The sequence below is a fragment of the Hemicordylus capensis genome, chromosome 2 (genome assembly GCF_027244095.1).
Source record: "Hemicordylus capensis ecotype Gifberg chromosome 2, rHemCap1.1.pri, whole genome shotgun sequence".
NCBI classification, from domain to species: domain Eukaryota; kingdom Metazoa; phylum Chordata; class Lepidosauria; order Squamata; family Cordylidae; genus Hemicordylus; species Hemicordylus capensis.
In genome coordinates this window covers 260,888,638-260,908,105 of record NC_069658.1, presented here as the reverse complement: position 1 = coordinate 260,908,105, position 19,468 = coordinate 260,888,638, and the positions used below count along the sequence as shown (strand labels likewise).

The window sequence follows — 19,468 nt, the reverse complement described above, 5'->3', positions numbered from 1 at the left end:
GCCTCTTGAGTGGATTTTTAACTTGGGAGAGTCTAAATTTTGATTGTTCAGCAACTCTACCAGGCTTCTCACCACGACTATGCTGTACATGGAGGTTTTCTTGTACTTTTCCAATAGTAAAGAGAAGGAGAGTTCCCTGGAATGTCACCCAAGCCATGATGGGGGGAAAAAGCTCTTGATAAGTGTGTGTGGTGGCAGTGTATTATCTACCAGGAAAGATTTGGGGAGAAGCCTTGGTTTGTGGAGAAGCATGGAGGGAATGATTTGAGGGCTTGCTCGAAGACAAAGGCTGGGGTCCCTAAGTTAAAACTTAAATCCCTAAATGGAATCTCTTACAATGCTCATACATCCAGTCTCCCATTCAGATGCAACCAGGGCAGACTGGCCAGGTCTGGCTTCCCCTTGCATCCCTTGCAGGGGAGCCCCCCACCAAGACCCTCTTCCTCATCCCTTGAAAAAGGCGGTATGGACGGGGGACTTTCCTCCCGGAGATCCCGGGCACCCCACAGGGCCAGGCCAGGGCTGCTGCCGCGGGCTGCAGGGGACCCCTCTCAGTGGGGGAGGATTCCCCTCCCTGCCCAGCTGGGCGCTGCCAGCAGAGACCTCCATACCCAGTAGATAATAGTTCTACATTGCTATTTAAATGAGCCGGAGGCCTGAGACCTGCAGGTGATGGGGAGTACAGGAGTTTCAACTGAAGATACACCTCCTAAATGGGCGCTGGGAAGGAACAGCACAGAACAGCTGGGCGGGATAAACATCCACAATCATTCACATATCTCGGAATTTTTGGTTTTCCATTTAAAGAGGTGTTTTTTCTTAAAACTTTATATGTATATGCCACAAAGGGCCATAGCCTGAGTGGGATGCAGATGAGAGCTTTACGATTGGTTGGTAGAGTGGGCATTGTTGGGGGAGGGACTTGGGGTAGAGGCAGCCACTCAAGTTGTCCCACGGCTTGAGTGGCAGTTGGAGCTCTGGGAAGGGGCTGTTGCATAAGAGCCAGCATAGCATAGTGGTTAGAGTGTTAGACTAGGAGCGGGAGGACCCAAGTTCAAATCCCCAGTCAACCTTCAAACCCACTGGGTGACTCTGGGCCAGTCATGTAGCTCTCAGCCTAACCTACCTCACAAGGTTGTTGTGAGGATAAAAACAACCACGTATTCTACACATCGCAGCCCAGGCAGGCCTCATCAGTGGCCCCCCTCCCGTCAGGGTTGCTCGGCTTTTCTCTGGGCCCTCCCTCCCTCCATGCACCAAGGCTGGCTGCGTTCTCTGGCTGCTTCCCTCCTCTTCCTCTTCCCTCTGCTTCTTTAATCATGAGGACCACTGGAGAGAAGTCATTGACTCATACCACGGTCTGGGCTTGACCTGTTATTGGCCTATTTGGCTTTGAAATTCATAAGATTGTCAAATTGTATTTATCTCCACATCGAGAATTGTGGATTCTTCGAGGACGGGGAGCTGCCAAAAGCATAGGACGCTGCCATAGACTGAGTGGGCGGAACTACCATTAGGCAAGGGGAGACAGTTGTCTGGGGGCCCCACTGCCTGGAGGAGCCCCCCAGAGACACCTCACATGACTCCCCATTGCCCCCTGCCCAGCCTCAAGTCCCCTCAGCCACTTGCCCTGTTCACCCTCTCTCCTGCTTGTCCTCCTGGCCTGCAATCTAAGCAGCAGGCAAGCTAGGAGCTCCTTTTCTCCACACCTCTCTGCTGATTGGCGGGTGGGCGGGGCTTCCAGGGAAGGCCTCAGTGAAGCCTGAAGCTGGAGTAGGCTTGCAGGCCCCAAGCAAGCAAGGGAGGAGGCAGGCAGAGTGGCCCCACAGTTCTCTGCAGCAGATCCTCTGCCGCCCAGCCCAGCCCGCCCAGCATTTGCCAGGTAGAATGTGAACTCCTTTTTGTGGTTATCTCCCACCCACTCCCCCACCCCAGATATATAGGGACCTGCTTGCCATAGGGCTTTGATATGGAGTGGGGGGAGACTGAGAAGTCTCTGAATATTGAATTTAAAACAGATTGGAAAATTTGCTGGCTTTAAAAACAAAAACTATCTTAAAAGGCCTATAAGTGGCTTGTTTCATGTCAGAAAATTACAAAAACTTCTGGAACAAACAATATTATATTTCATTCATTCATTCATTCATTTATAAATGCACTTATGTTCAAGTTGTTTTGCAACCCAGAAGGTTTGAGTGAGAACTGTGAAGCATGTGTGGTGCTTTTATTTTATTTTATTTTTCTTGTGTGTGAACTGCTCCCCAATAACTCGCAGGGACTTGAGGGTAAATCTGGCCAACATGTGAATGCAGCACCTCTATTCCAGAGGAGATGTGTGTTAAAGGGCATTAAAAGCCTCCTGTGAAAAACCTCCTGCAATCAAACTTGACTGAATTTGTTCAGAATTCTGAGAAAACAGACATAGGTTCACCCTGCATGGTTGAGAGTCTTCTTTGCTAATCTGCAGCGAGGGGCCCATTTTAATAATTAGTGTTTCTAGTGTGTTCTAGGCATTAAAAGTAGCACAAATATATAGTACTCAATGTATATCACTATGTATTGTGAAGTGTGTGTGTGTGTATTCAGTGAAATGTATTTCCAGGCAGCATACTTATTTTGAAATATCAGACTTAAATCCTTGGGGGCCTGGGGTGTGCGGAGGCCCTGGACTTTGAGGGGGGGGGGCATTTTAAAATCTCGTCTCTGGGCCCACTCCAACTTTGCTACGCCCCTGCTCAGCCCTATCTTGGAGATGCTGCCAGGGAGGGAACTTGGAACCTTCTGCTCTTCTCAGAGCAGCTCCATCCCCTAAGGGGAATCACTTGCAGTGCTCACACATCAAGTCTCCCATTCATATGCAACCAGGGCAGACCCTGCTTAGCAAAGTGGTCGTGCTGGCTACCACAAGACCACTAAGGGATGGCCTATGGGCCACAGGCCCCCAAAGAATAGCTCAGAGGCCTGGGTCTCATCAGCCTCTTCCAGAAGGGAAACGCAGCCGTGAAGGCGCCTGCCCAGGGGAGGGAGCTCCTGGCCTCTCCAGGCTCTCTCGCCTTCAGAGGGACTGTATTAGGATGACAGGCCCTTTTCAAAACCTATGTCATTCTTCTTGAGGTGTGTGAAAGGGTTCGCTGTGGCTTTTGAGTCCCTTGAAGCAGAAGCACGCCGGGAGACTGCCAGGCCTCCAGCAGGGGAGACACTCAGCAGATGTCGGCCGAGAGTGGGGGAGAATGGTTGCGCTCTGCCAGGGGGCTGGCCGCCTGCTCCTGCCAGGGTGGGGCTCTTCCTCCCCCTGCATCCCCACTGCCCTGGCCATCTGTAGTGCCACGCAGAGGCCCAGCCCAGCCCGGGTATAATTCTGCCCTGCTGCACCAGGTGCAGCCAGCCACTTGCCAGCCTGTCCCCTCCGCCTCCCCCGGCATGGCTGCTGGCCGCCTGCTGCTGCTGGCCTGCCTGGCCCCTGGGGCACCTCTACTGCGCGATGCTCAGTGGGGGCACTGCAGGGGTGTGGGGGCGGTGAGAGTTCTGCCCCTCTGGGTATGCAGATGGCTTCTCTGTCAAGGTGAAGACCCACTGGCACAACCCCTTCTGCCCCACAGGCGTGAGTTCCTATGGGGAGCAGGCTGCATGCCTGGGGAGCTGCGCCATGGAGGGTGAAGTCCAGCCCGGGGTGGGGGGAGGCAAGATCCAGCCCCTGGCCTTTCTGCTTGCCCTTTGCTTTCATACCCTTGTCTCCCAGATGCTTTTGCTGCAGAATGGCCATCATCAGGACAAAAAAGGCCACTGCCCCAAACAGCTTACAGTCTAGAGTTCAGCGGTTGAGAACAGAGAGCACCAAAATGCAGCTGCGTGGGGAGGGGGTGGTGGTCCATGGCTTGGCCCCACAGAAATCAGGATTAGTGGACCTGGGACATATTGGCATAGAGGAGGACAGAACTGGAATTCCCCCCTTGCTCTCCTCCCCCCTCAGCTGGAGACCCACCAGGGCTTCCTCCCTGGCCAGGACAACACGGCGCCGAATGGGATCCGCCTGCATTGTGCAGGGAGGCAACGTTACTTCATCGGTGGGCAAGCGAGTGGGGCAAAGGTGGGGCTGCCGCGATGGGGTCAGCGGGAGAGGCAGGACTCCTGGGTCCTACTCGAGGGGGGAGCCAGGACCAGCAGGGTGGGGGAGAGGGAAGGAAGTTGAGGACCTGGGCCCAGAGGAAGGAAGCTGCCATATACTGAGTCAGACCTTTGGTCCATCTAGCTCAGTGCTGTCTGCACAGACTGGCAGCGGCTTCTCCAAGGTGGCAGGCAGGAGTCTTCTCTCCCTGCCCTATCTGGAAAGCCTGCTAGAGACTGATCCTGGGACCTAGAGAGCAGAGGCGGTCTTGTGGCAGCAAGCCTGACTTGTCCCCCTTGCTAAGCAAGTCATTCATTTACCTGGTTGCATATGAATGGGAGAACAGCACTATAAGATCTTCCCTTCAGGGGATGGAGCTGCCACTCCAGGAAGAGCATCCAGGTTCTAGGTTCCCTCCCTGGCAGCATCTCCAAGCTTGGGCTGAGAGAGATTCCTGCCTGCCACTTTGGAGAAGCCGCTGCCAGTCTGTGCAGACAATACTGAGCGAGATGGACTAATGGCCTGACTCAGTACACAGCAGCTTTCTATCTTCTAATTTTTGCCTGCAACAGAGGGGTGCTAACCCTGAGCTGCAGCCCCCGCCCCGCCCCCTAAGGGAAATATCTCACTGCACCCACATGTAGGCACCCATCCAGATGGGAACTAAGGCAGACGCTGCTTAGCAAAAGGGAGCCTCCACACAAGACTAGCTTCAGTTCTGAAGGACCGGCCGTTGCATTGCAAGAGCAATGTGTCTGTTTGTGCACACACATACATGCATGCATGCATGCAGTGTGCACTCACATACTGAACAAACATGTTCAGGCATGCTTGGGAGGGGAAGGGGAATCAAGACAGTTACCTATCCAGGTGAGATGTACTGGAGCCAAAATGGGGTGTACTACTAGGATCAGAGAGAACTTGTGGGGCTTGAAAGTCTCTTTTTTAAATAGGGTCCGAGTCATGTGCCCAGATGAGTCACTGAACACTTCAATATGCTTCTTGTGTCAGGGAATAGGAAGAATGGGGTTAAAAGCTGCCAGGCAGGAAACAGATTTACCTTGATGACCAAAAATACTGGTGTTGGGCAGTTACCTCCTAAGGAGGGGTGAGTGGCTTAGCTATCATGGTTAATGGGCAATCCAATAGGGAAATAGGAAATAGGAGCCAGCGTGGTGTAGTGGTTAGTGTGCTGGACTAGGACCGGGGAGACCCGAGTTCAAATCCTCATTCAGCCGTGAAACTAGCTGGGTGACTCTGGGCCAGTCACTTCTCTCTCAGCCTAACCTACTTCACAGGGTTGTTGTGAGGAGAAACTCAAGTATGTAGTACACCACTCCGGGCTCCTTGGAGGAAGAGCGGGATATAAATGTAATGTAATAAATAAATAAATAAAACTATGAGGGCCAGAGATGGGCAAAAAGAGCTCCCAGAAGGTTCCAGAAAACCCGTACAGGAGATGGAGGTTGACAAAAGAGCCAATCTCCCTGGGGCAACAGAATGGATCCAAGAAGAAACTGGGCCATTTAGATACCCGGATGCAGGAATGTTGCAAACTTGCTCTGGAGGGGTTTGAGCAATGGAGACTGCATCTGGGTGAAGTCTCAGGCTGTTGGGAATGAACCATACAGTCAGTCTGATTTTAAAAACGGACCAGGACTCTCCTGGGAATAAAATGCATTTGACAGGCTTCTCCCTCTTTAGTGCAACTCCAGTGCTAAAACACTGCTTATTCCTAGACTGTTCCCTCACAGACACGTGTCAACCATGCCAAACATTCCAGTAGGGGTGTAAACCAAATTAAAGGGAGGAGGGTGCTGCAAGATCTGGGATCCAAATCCTGTAACCCCTTGTCTAGAGTAGGGATGTGTGTTCAATTCCGAACCTGTTCGACATTAACCGGTTTGGTTCGATCAGATGTTGAACCGTTGGACCCCCCACCCTCGGCTTGGTTCATCAGGCTGAACCCCACCCCCAGCCTGGTTGGGCGGGTCTTTTTTTAAAAAATATGTTTTTTAATTTACTCATCCCCTCTGGGGGGTGCTGCCGCGGCCATGGGAGGAGGGGTCTTTGGAGGTACCCCTCCCCCCATCAGCCTTCGTATATGCCCAAATCACTCAGTTTGGGCGGTCTTCAGCCCGTTCAGGTCCTGCGTTGCTGTGGCCATTTTGGAGGCCACCACACATGCCTAATGGGCCTGCATGGCCAGGTCCCGATCCAGCCAATGCTGCCTCTAAAATGACACACTGCAATGGAGGGCAGGCCCGGAACGGGCCAAAGACCGCCTGAACTTGGTGATTTGGGCATATACGGAGACCGGGGGGGTGGGGTACCTCTGGAAACCTCCCCGCAGCCCCTGCAGGGGGTGAGTAAATCTCCTGGAAAACAAAGAGAGCTTGTCTACTAATTGGGATAAGTGGGTAGACCAACCCGCCGCTCTGGACTGATCCCAATGGGTAGACCAGCTCTCCCCGGAAAGAAGTGCCATTTTGAGGCCTGTTTTCCTAGCAAAATGGGCCTCAAAATGGTGCCAAATCTATTTGGGTAGAATCGGGGGTGATTCTGTTCTACCTTGACTCTGGCCCTTTGTTTTCAGGGTGATTTGATTTGGGGTAGAACAACAGAATCACCTCTGATTCAACCCAAATTGATTTGTGGGTGAATTGCTTTGTGCATCCCTAAGTATTAAAAATATATAAAATGATGTACAGATTATTTAACGGTAGTATTCCAATATATAATTAATAAAATCAATTTTTGAATAGACTGGTGTCTAAATGTGTCTGTATAAATAATATGGCTCTATTCCATATCCTTAAATACCATTCTGAAATAAAGGATGAAGTATTCATTTCCCCATCTATATGCTATTGTAAAAAAATCAGACAGTCCTGTCAAATTCCCTTTGACAATTGAATTTTCTTTTTTACAGATTGTGTACAGATATTGTACGTACACACACATATACATATGTATACGTGTGTGTGTGTGTGTATATATGTATATATACCTATAGAAGTATATATTAGTAATTGTAAAAACAGCCTTCTCTCCCCGCTTTGCCTCTTTCATCATGCTGTAGTTCTCATTCTTGCTTGCAGAGAGTATTTAGATGTGGTCAGTTCTATCATTACATCCTGAAAATTCTCAAGAGTAAAATGTAAACACACTCCAGATTTAAATTTGCTTACCAAGTCTTTTAATAGAGGATTAAATTTCAAACAACATTATTTTACAGCTGGATCTCTGGCATACAAGTCTTTCAAGTCTACAGAGTTCATGTTGTCAGCAGAGATGTACTCTGCCCTCGACCTCAAATAATAAAAAGCAGTTTCTGTTGCTGGTTAGAGTAACAAGCTCAACCACCGTGGCCCTTTTCTTTTTATTAATGGATGGAGTGACTAGTCATCATAAGGCCAGTTCAGACATTCCAGGGTCCTCCAAATGATGTGATTGACAGTCCCTATAGTGCACGGACATCGATAACGGCACATGAAAAACTGGGCAGGCACAGATACAGCTGTTGTTTCCCAGCAGCTCTTTCCACAACCACAGCAGCATATCTCCAGCCTCTGTGATTATGCAAATTATTTGCAGATACTTGCGGATGTTCCTGTGAGCAGTAAGGGTCACAGAATATGCTTGCCATATGAGTGCTTCCCCGAGGACAGTCAGCGAAGACTGCCTGAAGACTGACAAAATTTTGAACATGTGAAATGGTGCATAGCATCCAAGTGTGAATGGTGTGTGGCTATGCTGTGGGACAAGAGTGTCTCTTGGTGGCCACATGAGGATACTATGTATTGTAATGGTCCACAAATCCTGCAGCAATAAAGGTCAGCACTGAGCACTGTTCAAGAAAAAAACATTTCTTCTATGGGTGCGCTATGCCTCATGATGCCCATCAGCCCCCTAATACTTCTATTCAGCTGGTGAATTGTTCCTAGTGTCCAAAATCAAGTCACGGTGCGGACCGCTCCATCATAGAATGATGTCTCAGAACCTCACAGACCTCCCAACATCTGCCCCCAGCACTCAGCTTCCTGGGCCTTGCAGTCAATCCAGCTGCCTGGTATAGAGTTAGCTCTACCAGCTCTCTTTACTCAGTTCTATCAGGAGACAATCCTTGCCTTACAGCCATCTTCTGGAAGGTTGCTATGGCCTGTTCTGTCCGCTTCAGCTCTGAATGGAGCAAGGAAATCTGTGATTTAAAAGGTGAAGGTTAAATAGGTGGATTTTTAAAAGGTGTGACTGTGCAAAATTCTTCCTTCAAGGTACTCAAAGAAGTTTCTATTGTGCCTCCCCCAACCCCTGCCTCCCGCTTTTTTTTTCTCTCCTTCACAACCACCAAGTGGTCACCCACTGAACTTCATAGCTGAGCAGGGATCTGAACCCAGATCTCTCTGGTCCTACTGAGTCCAACTTCAACATGCTATCTACTAGATATATCATACATGCAGAGGACATAATGCCCACACAGAAGAGCCCTACTCAGACATTACATACAGGTGTCTGTACACACATACATGTTTTTGTGTGAGTACATGTGTTCATTTAAAAAGTGAACCTGGGTACAAACAAATGCAGTGTACAGGTAGGAAGTGTACTGCTGTATATGCACTGAACATAATGTCTAAATAACTGTACATGCATATACATCTGTGCATGTGTACACAGATTGTACATGCGCTGAACGCAACATGCAAATAGGGCTAAGATCTGCCTGGTTTTTGAGCCTTGGGCAGTGAGACAAAAAGCACATGCTTACAAGTTGTCCTAATAGAAAACTGATGTTTTAATAAATAAAAATGGAAAAATCACAGGTTTCTGTATTAGCTATTGTATGGTTTGCTGTGGGTAAGCATATTTCTACAGAACTCAGGTTACTTACACTCACACCCTACCTATCACAGGGATATGAAATCCATATGCACTTGAGACCTTAATCAAAAGTTGATTAAGGTTCATCAAAAAATGAATTTTTTACTAGTTCATCCAACTCAGTATTCTTGACTGACAACAGTTCTCCAAGTTTTCAGACAGATCTTTCTCAGCTCTCTTATTAGTGAGCCTTTTTAAAAATTCCATCTTCTGCTAAAAAGGAAAATATTCTCCTAACTTTCTGTGCCATCAGAAGCTTCTTATATTTATCCCCTGTCCCAAGAAAATATTTATGACTGAAAATCTACTTCTCAGAAAGAAATCTGAGAGCCAGCATGGTGTAGTGGTTAGAGTGCTGGACTAGAACCGGGGAGACCCAAGTTCAAATCCCCATTCAGCCATGATACTAGCTGGGTGACTCTGGGCCAGTCACTTCTCTCTCAGCCTAACCTACTTCACAGGGTTGTCGTGAGGAGAAACTTAAGTATGTAGTGCACCGCTCTGAGCTCCTTGGAGGAAGAGCGGGGTATAAAAAAAATGTGTAAAAAGAAATCACAACGAGGATTTTGTTTTGTTGAAAGCCTAAACGTGAAAATAAAGCCATTTTTTCTGGAACAAGCAGTATTTTAGGCATAGCCCTACCCTACTTACTGACCCTCAAAGAGACATTCTCTCCCTGCCAAAGGCAGTCAGTACCTTTTGCTGGTGATACGATTTGGCTTTTGGGGAGACCTGCTCCTGATATCTGGTCCCCTGAGCCTGCACTGTGAGGCCTGCAAGTTGTCGTTCCAGTTTCTGTTGCCGAGGCATCAGTTTGAGGAGCTCCTTTTGGGGATCAACCAGCCCCTGCGGTGAGAAAAGAACCATAGATAGTCTGGTTTAGTGCCTGGTCTACGCAAAAAGGTGTGAACTGATCTCCTCCCACAAGTGGGTTGTCCTGTTACCATTGCCCCCTGGTAAACCAATCCAGTCCACAATCTGCCTATCATTTGACACCTGAAAGGAGACGGCACTTATTTCTTTTTTCTATGTAAACTGCTTTGAGAACATTTTGATTGAGAAGTAGGATATCAACATTCGTAACGATCTTTCCACAACCATTTCACCTGGTCATGAACCTGTTCCCTTGAACCCAGAGATGTCCCAGTCCAGATCCACATAGGACTTTACCTCCAGATCCACAAAGATGTCGGCATGACTATTTGCCTTCACAGCCACACAGCCTGCAGGTGGCTCTGTCCCTTCAGAATCTGGGAGGAGTCTCAGAGAGCCAGCCAAGGAGAGAGTCTGCAGTGGTTCCCGATACTTCTCATACACTCCACGAGGAACTAGCTCTGGGCAAACCAGGTACACTAGGAAGAGATTTAAATACAGATACTGCTCAGGCAATCAGGAGTATCAGGCACCTGAGGGTAAATCACTAGGTCTATTCAGTGCATGATGGAAAGTCTCTGTCTCTGGCTGCAGGGGCATTGTTGGGTACTTAGAAGATCTGGGGCCAAGGCCCACAGCACACACATCCCCCTTTGATACTTTAAACTCAACCATTACCCCACAAGATTAACTACACATTTTAAAGTCCCTAATATTATAATACAGCACCTATGAAAATGGAAGCAGCAAAGAGCTAGGTGGGGCCAAGAGCTCTCTCCCGTGCTCAGTGTGGGTGCTGCCACTGCTACACTTCCTTTCTGGAAGAGGTAGGTGGCTGGTGAGATTTGGGGCTCTGGGTAATTTATTGGGGGCGCATGCCCCACGGGCTACCCACTAATAACACCCCTTACTGGCTGGGTCTTCCAATATTGCAGCTATATCTATCTACAGACACACATACACAAAGGTATAGTTCCCCAAAAGGCAAAATGACCCTACCCCTCTCCATCCCTGACTCCGAACTGGGTCCTGCTGTTAGAATAACTACATAAGAATTCCAGACGGCCCTCGGGGAGTTTCCAGTGTCCAGAGCTGGTGACCCTGTCGACGCCTTGGTTGATCTCTGGAATGGAGAGATGGCCCGGGCTGTTGACACGGTTGCCCCCAAGCGCCCTCTCCGGCTTAGTGGAGCCCGTTCCGCTCCTTGGTTTTCCTCGGAGCTTAGGGCGATGAAGCAACTCGGACGACGGCTGGAGCGACGCTGGAGGAAGAGTCGTCACGAATCCGATCGAACACGGGCTAGAACCCATTTTAGGGACTACGCTGTGGCGGTGGGAGCGGCGAAGAAACATTTTTTCTCCGCCTCCATTGCGTCTGCTCAGTGCAGGCAAACAGAGCTGTTTCGTGTGGTGAAAACATTGCTCCACACATCCCCCCGGACAATGGGGGAGGAGCCATCTACAGCTCTTTGTGATCGGTTTGCCTGTCACTTTGCAGATAAAGTCGCTTGCATCCGTGCTGACCTGGACTCCAGAGTTTTGGCAGTTCCGGCAGACGTGCCTTTGGTACCATCTGGTCCCGTTGTGTTGGATTCTTTTCGGTTGGTGCGGCCTGAGGATGTGGACAAGATCCTGGGCAGTGTGCGGGCGACTTCGTGCGCTCTTGACCCTTGCCCTTCATGGCTAATAAAAGCTGCCAGGGAGGGGACAGGCAGATGGCTGGAGGTGATGGTTAATGCTTCATTAAGGGAGGGCAGGATGCCATCGTGCCTTAAGGAGGCGGTGGTAAGACCTCTATTAAAAAAGCCCTCCCTTGATCCCTCCAGCCTGGACAACTATAGACCTGTGTCTAACCTGCCCTTTTTGGGCAAGGTGATGGAGCGTGTGGTGGTGTCCCAGCTGCAGAGGGTCTTGGATGATACGGATTATCTGGACCCTTTTCAATCTGGCTTCCGCCCCGGGTATGGGACTGAGACTGCCTTGGTCGCTCTAGTGGATGACCTACGCCGGGAACTAGACAGGGGGAGTGTGTCCCTGTTGGTTCTGCTGGACCTCTCGGCGGCGTTCGATACCATTGACCATGTTATCCTTCTGGGCCGCCTCTCGAGTATGGGAATCGGAGGCACTGCGTTGCAGTGGTTCCGGTCCTTTCTTGAGGGAAGGGTCCAGAAGGTGGTGCTGGGGGACTACTGCTCGGCCCCGTGGCCGTTGGCCTGTGGGGTCCCGCAGGGTTCGGTCTTGTCCCCCATGCTGTTTAACATCTACATGAAGCCGCTGGGAGAGGTCATCCGGGGATTTGGACTGAGTTGTCAGCAATATGCGGATGACACTCAGCTCTATCTCTCCTTGTCATCTGATCCTAGGGAGGCGGTGGATGTCCTGAACCGGGGACTGGAGGCCGTGATGGGTTGGATGTGGGCTAACAAACTGAAACTGAATCCGGATAAGACGGAGGTGCTGTTGGTCAGTAGGAGAGCCAATCGGGATGTGGAGATTTTACCAGTTCTGGATGGGGTTGCACTCCCCTTGAAGGAGCAAGTACGCAGCTTGGGGGTACTACTGGACCCGGCTCTGCTCTTGGAAGCTCAGGTGGAGGCGGTGGCCAGGGGTGCCTTTGCATGGCTTCGGCTGGTGCGCCAGCTGCGTCCCTTTCTCGAGAAGGCAGATCTGGCCACAGTTACCCACGCCTTAGTCACGTCGCGGCTGGATTACTGTAACGCGCTCTACGTGGGGCTGCCCTTGAAGAATATCCGGAAACTGCAGCTAGTGCAAAACGCGGCAGCGAGGGTGTTATCCAGAGCTGCCCGTTGGGAACATATCACCCCCATTTTGAAAGAGCTGCACTGGCTACCGGTTCGTTTCCGGGTCCAATTCAAGGTGCTGGTTTTGACCTTTAAAGCCCTAAACGGTTTGGGCCCAGGGTATTTGAGGGACCGCCTGCTCCCAAGGGTTGCTGCCCGCTTGACGAGGACATCTGAGGGGGCCCTGCTCCGGGTGCCGACAATGAGAGAGGCCCGGCTGTCGTGCACTCGGGACACGGCCTTCTCTGTTGCTGCCCCCAGACTCTGGAATGCTCTCCCAGTGGTCATTCGCTCCTCGGACTCCATCATGGCTTTTAGAAAGCTTGTAAAGACTTGGCTTTTTACCCAGGCTTTTACATAATCGTTTTTACTGCTGCTTCTGGGTGTTTTTATTTCTTGTATTGTTTTATGCCTGTTTTTATATGTTTTTATACTCTTAGCATGTTGTTTTTATTGTGTTTTTATTGTATGTTTTTAACTTTTGTAAACCGCCTTGGGGCTATATTTTAACGAAAGGCGGTATAAAAATGCAAAAATAAATAAATAAATAAATAAGAACAGCCCTGCTGGATCAGACCCAAGGCCCATCTAGTCCAACAACCTGTTTCACACAGTGGCCCACCAGATGCCTCTGGGGAGCCCACAGGCAAGAGGTATGTGCACGCCCTCTCTCCTGCTGTTGCTCCCTTGCAACTGCTATTGAGAGGCATGATGCCTCTGAGGCTGGAGATGGCCCACAGCCATCAGACTAGGAGTCATTGATAGACCTGTCCTCCATGAATCTGTCTAAGCCCCTTTTAAAGCCATCCAAGCTGGTGGCCATCACCACATCCCATGGCAAGGAATTCCATAGATTAATTATGCGCTGTGTAAAAAAGTACTTCTGCTTGTCGGTCCTAAATTTCCCAACCTTCAGTTTCATGGGGTGACCCCTGGTTCTAGCGTTGTAAGAGGGAGAAAAATTTCTTTCTGTCCACCCTCTCCACTCTGTGCATAACTTTATACACCTCGATCAAGTCTCCCCTTAGTCGCCTCTTTCCCAAGGTAAAAGAGCCCCAGATGCTGTAGCCTAGCCTCATAAGGAAGGTGCTCCAGGCCCCAGATCATTTTGACTGTCCTCTTCTGCACCTTTTTCAGTTCTACATCTTTCTTAAAATACAGTGACCAAAGCTGTACGCAGTACTCCAGATGTGGCCACACCATAGATTTGTAAGAGGGCATTACTAGAGAGCTGAAAGACGCGGAGGACTGGCTAAGTAGCTGCTGTCATGCTGTAACTGATCTGCAACTCAGGGCTTCCCAGATTCAAACCCCACCTCTACTATAAACCCACCCAGTGACCTTAGGCAGGCCACTCCCTCCCAGCCTCAGCCCCCTCCCTCAGCAATAATATGGGGACAATACCACTGACTTAAACAGAATGGTTTTAAGAGTTACATCAAGATTATAGATATTAAGCACTTTGCATGTTTTGCAATTTTGGGAGAGCAAATTATACTCCAACAAGACAGCTACAGCAAGATAACTGCCTTTCATGACAGATTTCCTCCAACAGAATGACAACCATTGCATAGTGGTACAGTTAAAGGAAGACACTGAAGGATGAGTGTACACCATCATTTCTTTAAGCAGAACCTGCTCTGAAGTTAGGCCTTGTTCTTGTTATGGGATGCAACCCCTACTTGGAGAAAGAGACACCCAGCATGGACATTGGCCCTTTTATTTCCAGGAGACCAAATTCCATAGTGGTGTTTCTTTAACATCACGTGGGAACACCAGTGCTAGCATCAGAGTTTGGGGGGAGAGTGCAGTGGGCACAGAAGGGGCAAATCAATTTGTAAGTGGGCGAGCTGTGTCCCACATGTTGGATTTCTGAAACAGAACTAGGGGCAGGTGTGGGGGGAGAAACTGCTTTTCTGAGGGGGTGCTTGCCCACCCTTGTCACCTGCAAGGGAGGCGCTCTTGAGAATCATATTTTTGAAAACAGTTAACAATACAGAAATTACTCACTTCATGGAGAAAGGTTCCTGTTAAAAAATGGGGGACATTCCATTTATAGAAAAAACTCTAATGGTGCCAACCTGTAACCATGGTAAAAACAACCCAGTATGCACACCAGCCATATGGAGTGACACAATTTAAGTAAACATTAAGTGGCAATAGTAACAGTGGGCTTGCAGTTATGTCCTACCTTGCTGCGTAACTCCATACAAAAGGACTGTGTAAGAGTTTACTAGGGAGTTGTTCCAATGCCCTCCCCTGGATCACCAGCTTGGCTCTCTGAGCCCTTCCGTTTTAGCAGAAAATAAATAATCCCCCACAGCAGACAGATGAACAGGCCTCACCTGTAGGCCGAACTTTGGTAAGCTGGTATGTTGCCCTCAGGCTGCGTACTGTTTTGATGATGTCCTGTACTAACAGAAAGTTTGCCTCTTCTTCAGGATTATGCCAGTGGGTCTGGAAAGGAAAAGGTGGAGAAGAGCCCTTGAGAAGATTCTTATTCCCCACCCCAACTCTTAGACTAGCATAGAGCAGGGTTTCTCAATGTGTGGGTCCCCAGATGCTATTGGACTTCAACTCCCATAATCCCCAGCCCCAGTGGCCTTTGGTTGGGAATTATGGGAGTTGGAAGTCCAGTTACATCTGGGGACCCACACGTTGAGAATCCCTGGCATAGAGAATACAATAACCAGTAAAGACCATTGCATCTGGGGATTATGGAGGTTGTAAACAGCATCTGGGAATCCCTGTTACAGGGAACATCGATGCTAACACACTGTAATTTCTTCATAATGAGAAATTCAGAATAGGTGCAACAAGGAACATCTGTGGAGGTTTACAAACAAATCTTATGTGGGCCTGGCTTGTGAAAGTACATGAAGGGAACCCAGAGTTATTCTGGAAGAGCTATTTATTGATTTAACGTATTTGTATACAGCTCACTACTGAAGTCTGTAGGTGGTTTACAACAACAAAACCAACCAAGAAATGTTAAACAATTAAAATGTATAAAAGTGCAAACTCAGATAACTATCCATAAAAACGGCTAAATAGCTAAAACGCTTGGCTGAAGAGATGTGTCTTTAGTTGTTTCCTAAAAGCCAACAGGGATGGAGCAGCTCTAATCTCAGCAGGAAGTGCATTCCACAGTCCTGGAACGACTACAGAGAAGACTTGCCTCTGAGATGAGCTGGCGGCACCCTCAGACAGACCTGCCCTGAAATCTTATTAGGTGGTGGGGTTCATAGAGGGCAATTTCAAATATCAGTCTCACAGTTTAACCCGCCTCAGAAATGGACTCACCAGGTGTTCAGTGGTTGGGTATCTGGCCACACAGATGCTGAGAGGAGAACGGGAGTCCATCCTGGGAAGCCGCTGCCACAGCTCCTCAGTCACGAAAGGCATGAAGGGAGAGAGGAGACGCAGGGCCAGATCCACACAGCTGTACAAGGTCTGACGAGTGGAGAGGAGCCGATCTGGATCCCGATTTCTCAGTATAGGTTTGATTGATTCCTGTGTCGAGAGAGACAGTGATATTACAATGATTTCATGGGGAGCGGAGACTCTTCTGGAAACTTGCGTCTCTCAATGCTTTAGTGCTTACTCAGCCTTGCTTATGGCAAGAATCTAACAAAAAAATCCCAAATCCTTATATTCCTGCCTCTCCCTTGATCAAGACCTGGATGCTCTCGCTTTTTAGGCCAAGATCTAGCCCAGCTTTTCACACGCTCAGAGGCAGCTGGGACCTGAACCAACAGTGGCAACTAACAGGAAGCTCACCAAGTAGACATCACAGAAATCACACAGCCAGAAAAGGTGAATTGAAGAAGTGACAGAGTGCAGCTCAAACTCCTCAAACTTCCGGGCACAATCTTCTGCTGTGTGATAGAGACGGCTGAGGATCCACCGGTCCATGGGGGAGCTGGGGTAAACCTAGAGGAGTTTGTAAAGAGGGGCACCAGAGAACAATTATTTTTTAAAGCTTTTACTTTGTTGTTCCCCTTCTGCCTTGTCCCATAATGTCAACCACACCCAGCAGAGACATAGGATTAGCATTAGAAAGGTAGCAACAGATGATTGAATAAAAAAACCCAAAACATCTTTGCCCTAAGAGCTTCTTCATGTTACATTTTTAGCATAGATCATATTGTAACATGTACTACTTATGAACACATGCATTTGATAGGATACATGCATTGCAGGGAGTTTCTGGTAGGCCTGGTCTCCCTGTGGTACAGATCTGAAACTGGGAGTTTCAAGGACTCTTCTTTAGATCTTGCAGTAGGGAGCATGAATTGTCCCTTTTGCAAAGCACCTTGTTTTTTCTTTGGAGGGGTGACCACATGTGAGCACTGTCTACTATAAGACATTCCCCATGGGCAATGGGGCTGTAGCTCAGTGGTACAGCATCTGCTTTGCATGCAGAAGGTTCCAAGTTCAATCCCTGGCATCTCCTGGGTAGAGCTGAGAAAGACACCTGCCTGAATTCTTGGAGATCTCCTGCCAGTCAATGTAGATGAGACTGAGCTAGATGGAGCAATGGTCTAACTCGGTGTAAGGCAGCTTCCTCCTATTTCTCTGTGTTCCACGCTCCTGCCCCTTGGATACACAAGCTTGTATTCCTAAGAGCTGCCTATTGAAAATCTTCAAGGGGAAAAGATGCCCTAACTACTCTAGGGAACGTGTTCCACTGACAAACAGTGCATCTTCTAGTTGTCTATGTGTACTTATATTTTAAATGGATTCCTTCTTCACCTATACAAAATTAACAGCTGAGCTATATTCCACATCAATGACATCCTTTTAAAAACATTTGAAAATGCTCAGCACATTCACTACCCTGCAATAATATTTTAATTTAATCCTTTTTCCTAGGCTTTCCCCCAGTACTTTCAAACCTTTATTCACATGATTTCTGTTCTAGAATCACACTCTTATAAACTTCTATTTCCCCCCCAACTTGTCATACATAGGGTATGTACAGTATGTATCTCCAAGCTATACAGCTGTCCTATAATTCCCACACATGACCCATAAATGGCAGCATCTTGACACATGTCAACATCCTTCTAAGCCTTAAGTCCTCAATACCTGGAACCTTATGTGTAAGATCAGGGAGTCCCAACCCTGGATCCCCAAATGATGATGATGTTGTTGTTGTTACTATTAATTCGATTTCTATACTGCCCTTCCAAAAATGGCTCATGGCAGTTTACACAGAGAAATAATAAATAAATAAGATGGATCCCTGTCCCCAAAGGGCTCACAATCTAAAAAGTAAACACCGGGGGATCCAAAGTTTGGAACCCCGACCTAGATCACACAGAAATATGAGAATGCTCCTTCTTAAGGTAAGGACATGTTTGCAACCTCAGGAGACTTCTATTTTGCAGTATGACTTTTACCCATATAATGTCAGTCCAATCCTCAAACATTATCTATACCCTAGATCAGGGATTCTCAACATTGGGTCCCCAGATGTTATTGGGCTTCAACTCCCATAATTCCCAACCAAAGGCCACTGGGGTAGGGGATTATGGGAGTTGGTCCAATAACATCTGGAGACCCAACGTTGAGAACCCCTGCCCTAGTTCATCTGCCTGAGTCATGCCTCTCCCCCACCCCCCGCAATGCTCCCAATTACCTCCTCTGGATCTACTGGGGTAAACCCTTCCCCCAGAGCTGCCAAGGTGAACTTCAGGGCATTCCAAACTTTGTTGCAGAAACGACTGGCATTCTCTACGGCAGCCACATCCAGGTTAATGCTGTCACCTGAGGCAGGAGTGTGTGTGTTAGTCTCGATTTCTAAGTCAGCAAGTCTTACTCCTAAACCCGTTATAAAGCTGAATGGAATGAAGGAAAGGCCACTGTATTCCACTCCCCCATAGCTAGATAGCTCCCCGTTTCAGAATCAACTTATGTTCTCATAGAATTCTTCAGCTTCAAAGTATGTTCTCAAGTTTACTCTCACAGTAAACTACTTCCCTTCAAGGAGAAATTAAAACAAAACAAGATACTACTCTTTTTCTTTTATACTTTACCCCCTGCCTCCCACAACACCACCCACCCCACTTGTTGTGTGAGCCAGAATCATCCTTTACACTGCAGTATAGAGGGTCCTGCCTTTGAAAGTTCAATTCGAGTAACTATCTATGCCCAGGAGGATAGAAGTGAACATTCTATTCTGGAACCATGTGAAGTGATCCCCTCAGGCACCTCACGAGGAAAAGCACCAAACTAGAGCCAGTGTGTTCTGAATGGCTACAATTTCCTCAAACACAATTTTTATGAAGAAAAAGTGCTATTGGGCACAATGGGACTTACTTCTGAGTATACATGCACAGAATTGTTATTGATCTGCGGAGATCTGATTCAGTCATCTTCAGAGGCCCTGGTCTGCATCCCTCTACCATCTGAGGCGAGGGAAGAGATTATGCAAGGCAGGGCCTTCTCAACACGTGGTTTAGATGGTGTGACTCCTTCCTGAGAGAGATTTGCCTGGCTTCCTTGTGGATGGGTTTTGGATGGAGAGCTAAAAGTTTACTTTCTTGTACAGCTTTTGGGGAAGCAACTATAGTTGATGATCTTGCTTTTCCTTATTAGTTTTAATGTTTTGTTATTATCCTGAGCTGTAATTGTGTTGTGCTTTTGTAATGTCATTAAGTTGATGTAAAGGTGGGATATAAACATTTTACAATGAATATTTACATACCGCTTTTCAACAAAAGTTCCCAAAGCATTTACATAGATATGCATAAATAAATAAAATGGCTCCCTGTCCCCAAAGGGTTCACAATCTAAAAAAGAAA

At 48.2% G+C, this 19,468-nt stretch overlaps 1 protein-coding gene across 6 annotated transcripts in view; it reads right to left on the bottom strand.

Annotated features, from left to right (window-relative positions):
* Positions 1–7,287: 7,287 nt before the first annotated feature.
* VARS2 (valyl-tRNA synthetase 2, mitochondrial) overlaps positions 7,288–19,468 on the bottom strand; it is a 48,975-nt gene continuing 36,794 nt past the window's right edge. For 5 of the 6 annotated variants that reach the window (XM_053295818.1, XM_053295820.1, XM_053295819.1 and 2 more), the window contains 7 exons: positions 18,304–18,431; positions 16,440–16,592; positions 15,963–16,172; positions 15,005–15,116; positions 10,157–10,338; positions 9,683–9,832; positions 7,288–8,306 (listed from right to left, as the gene is read on the bottom strand). In XM_053295818.1, the coding sequence (XP_053151793.1) occupies positions 8,205–8,306; positions 9,683–9,832; positions 10,157–10,338; positions 15,005–15,116; positions 15,963–16,172; positions 16,440–16,592; positions 18,304–18,431 (1,037 nt within the window). In that variant the 3' untranslated portion in view covers positions 7,288–8,204. The other variant, XM_053295822.1, reaches the window with a different exon arrangement.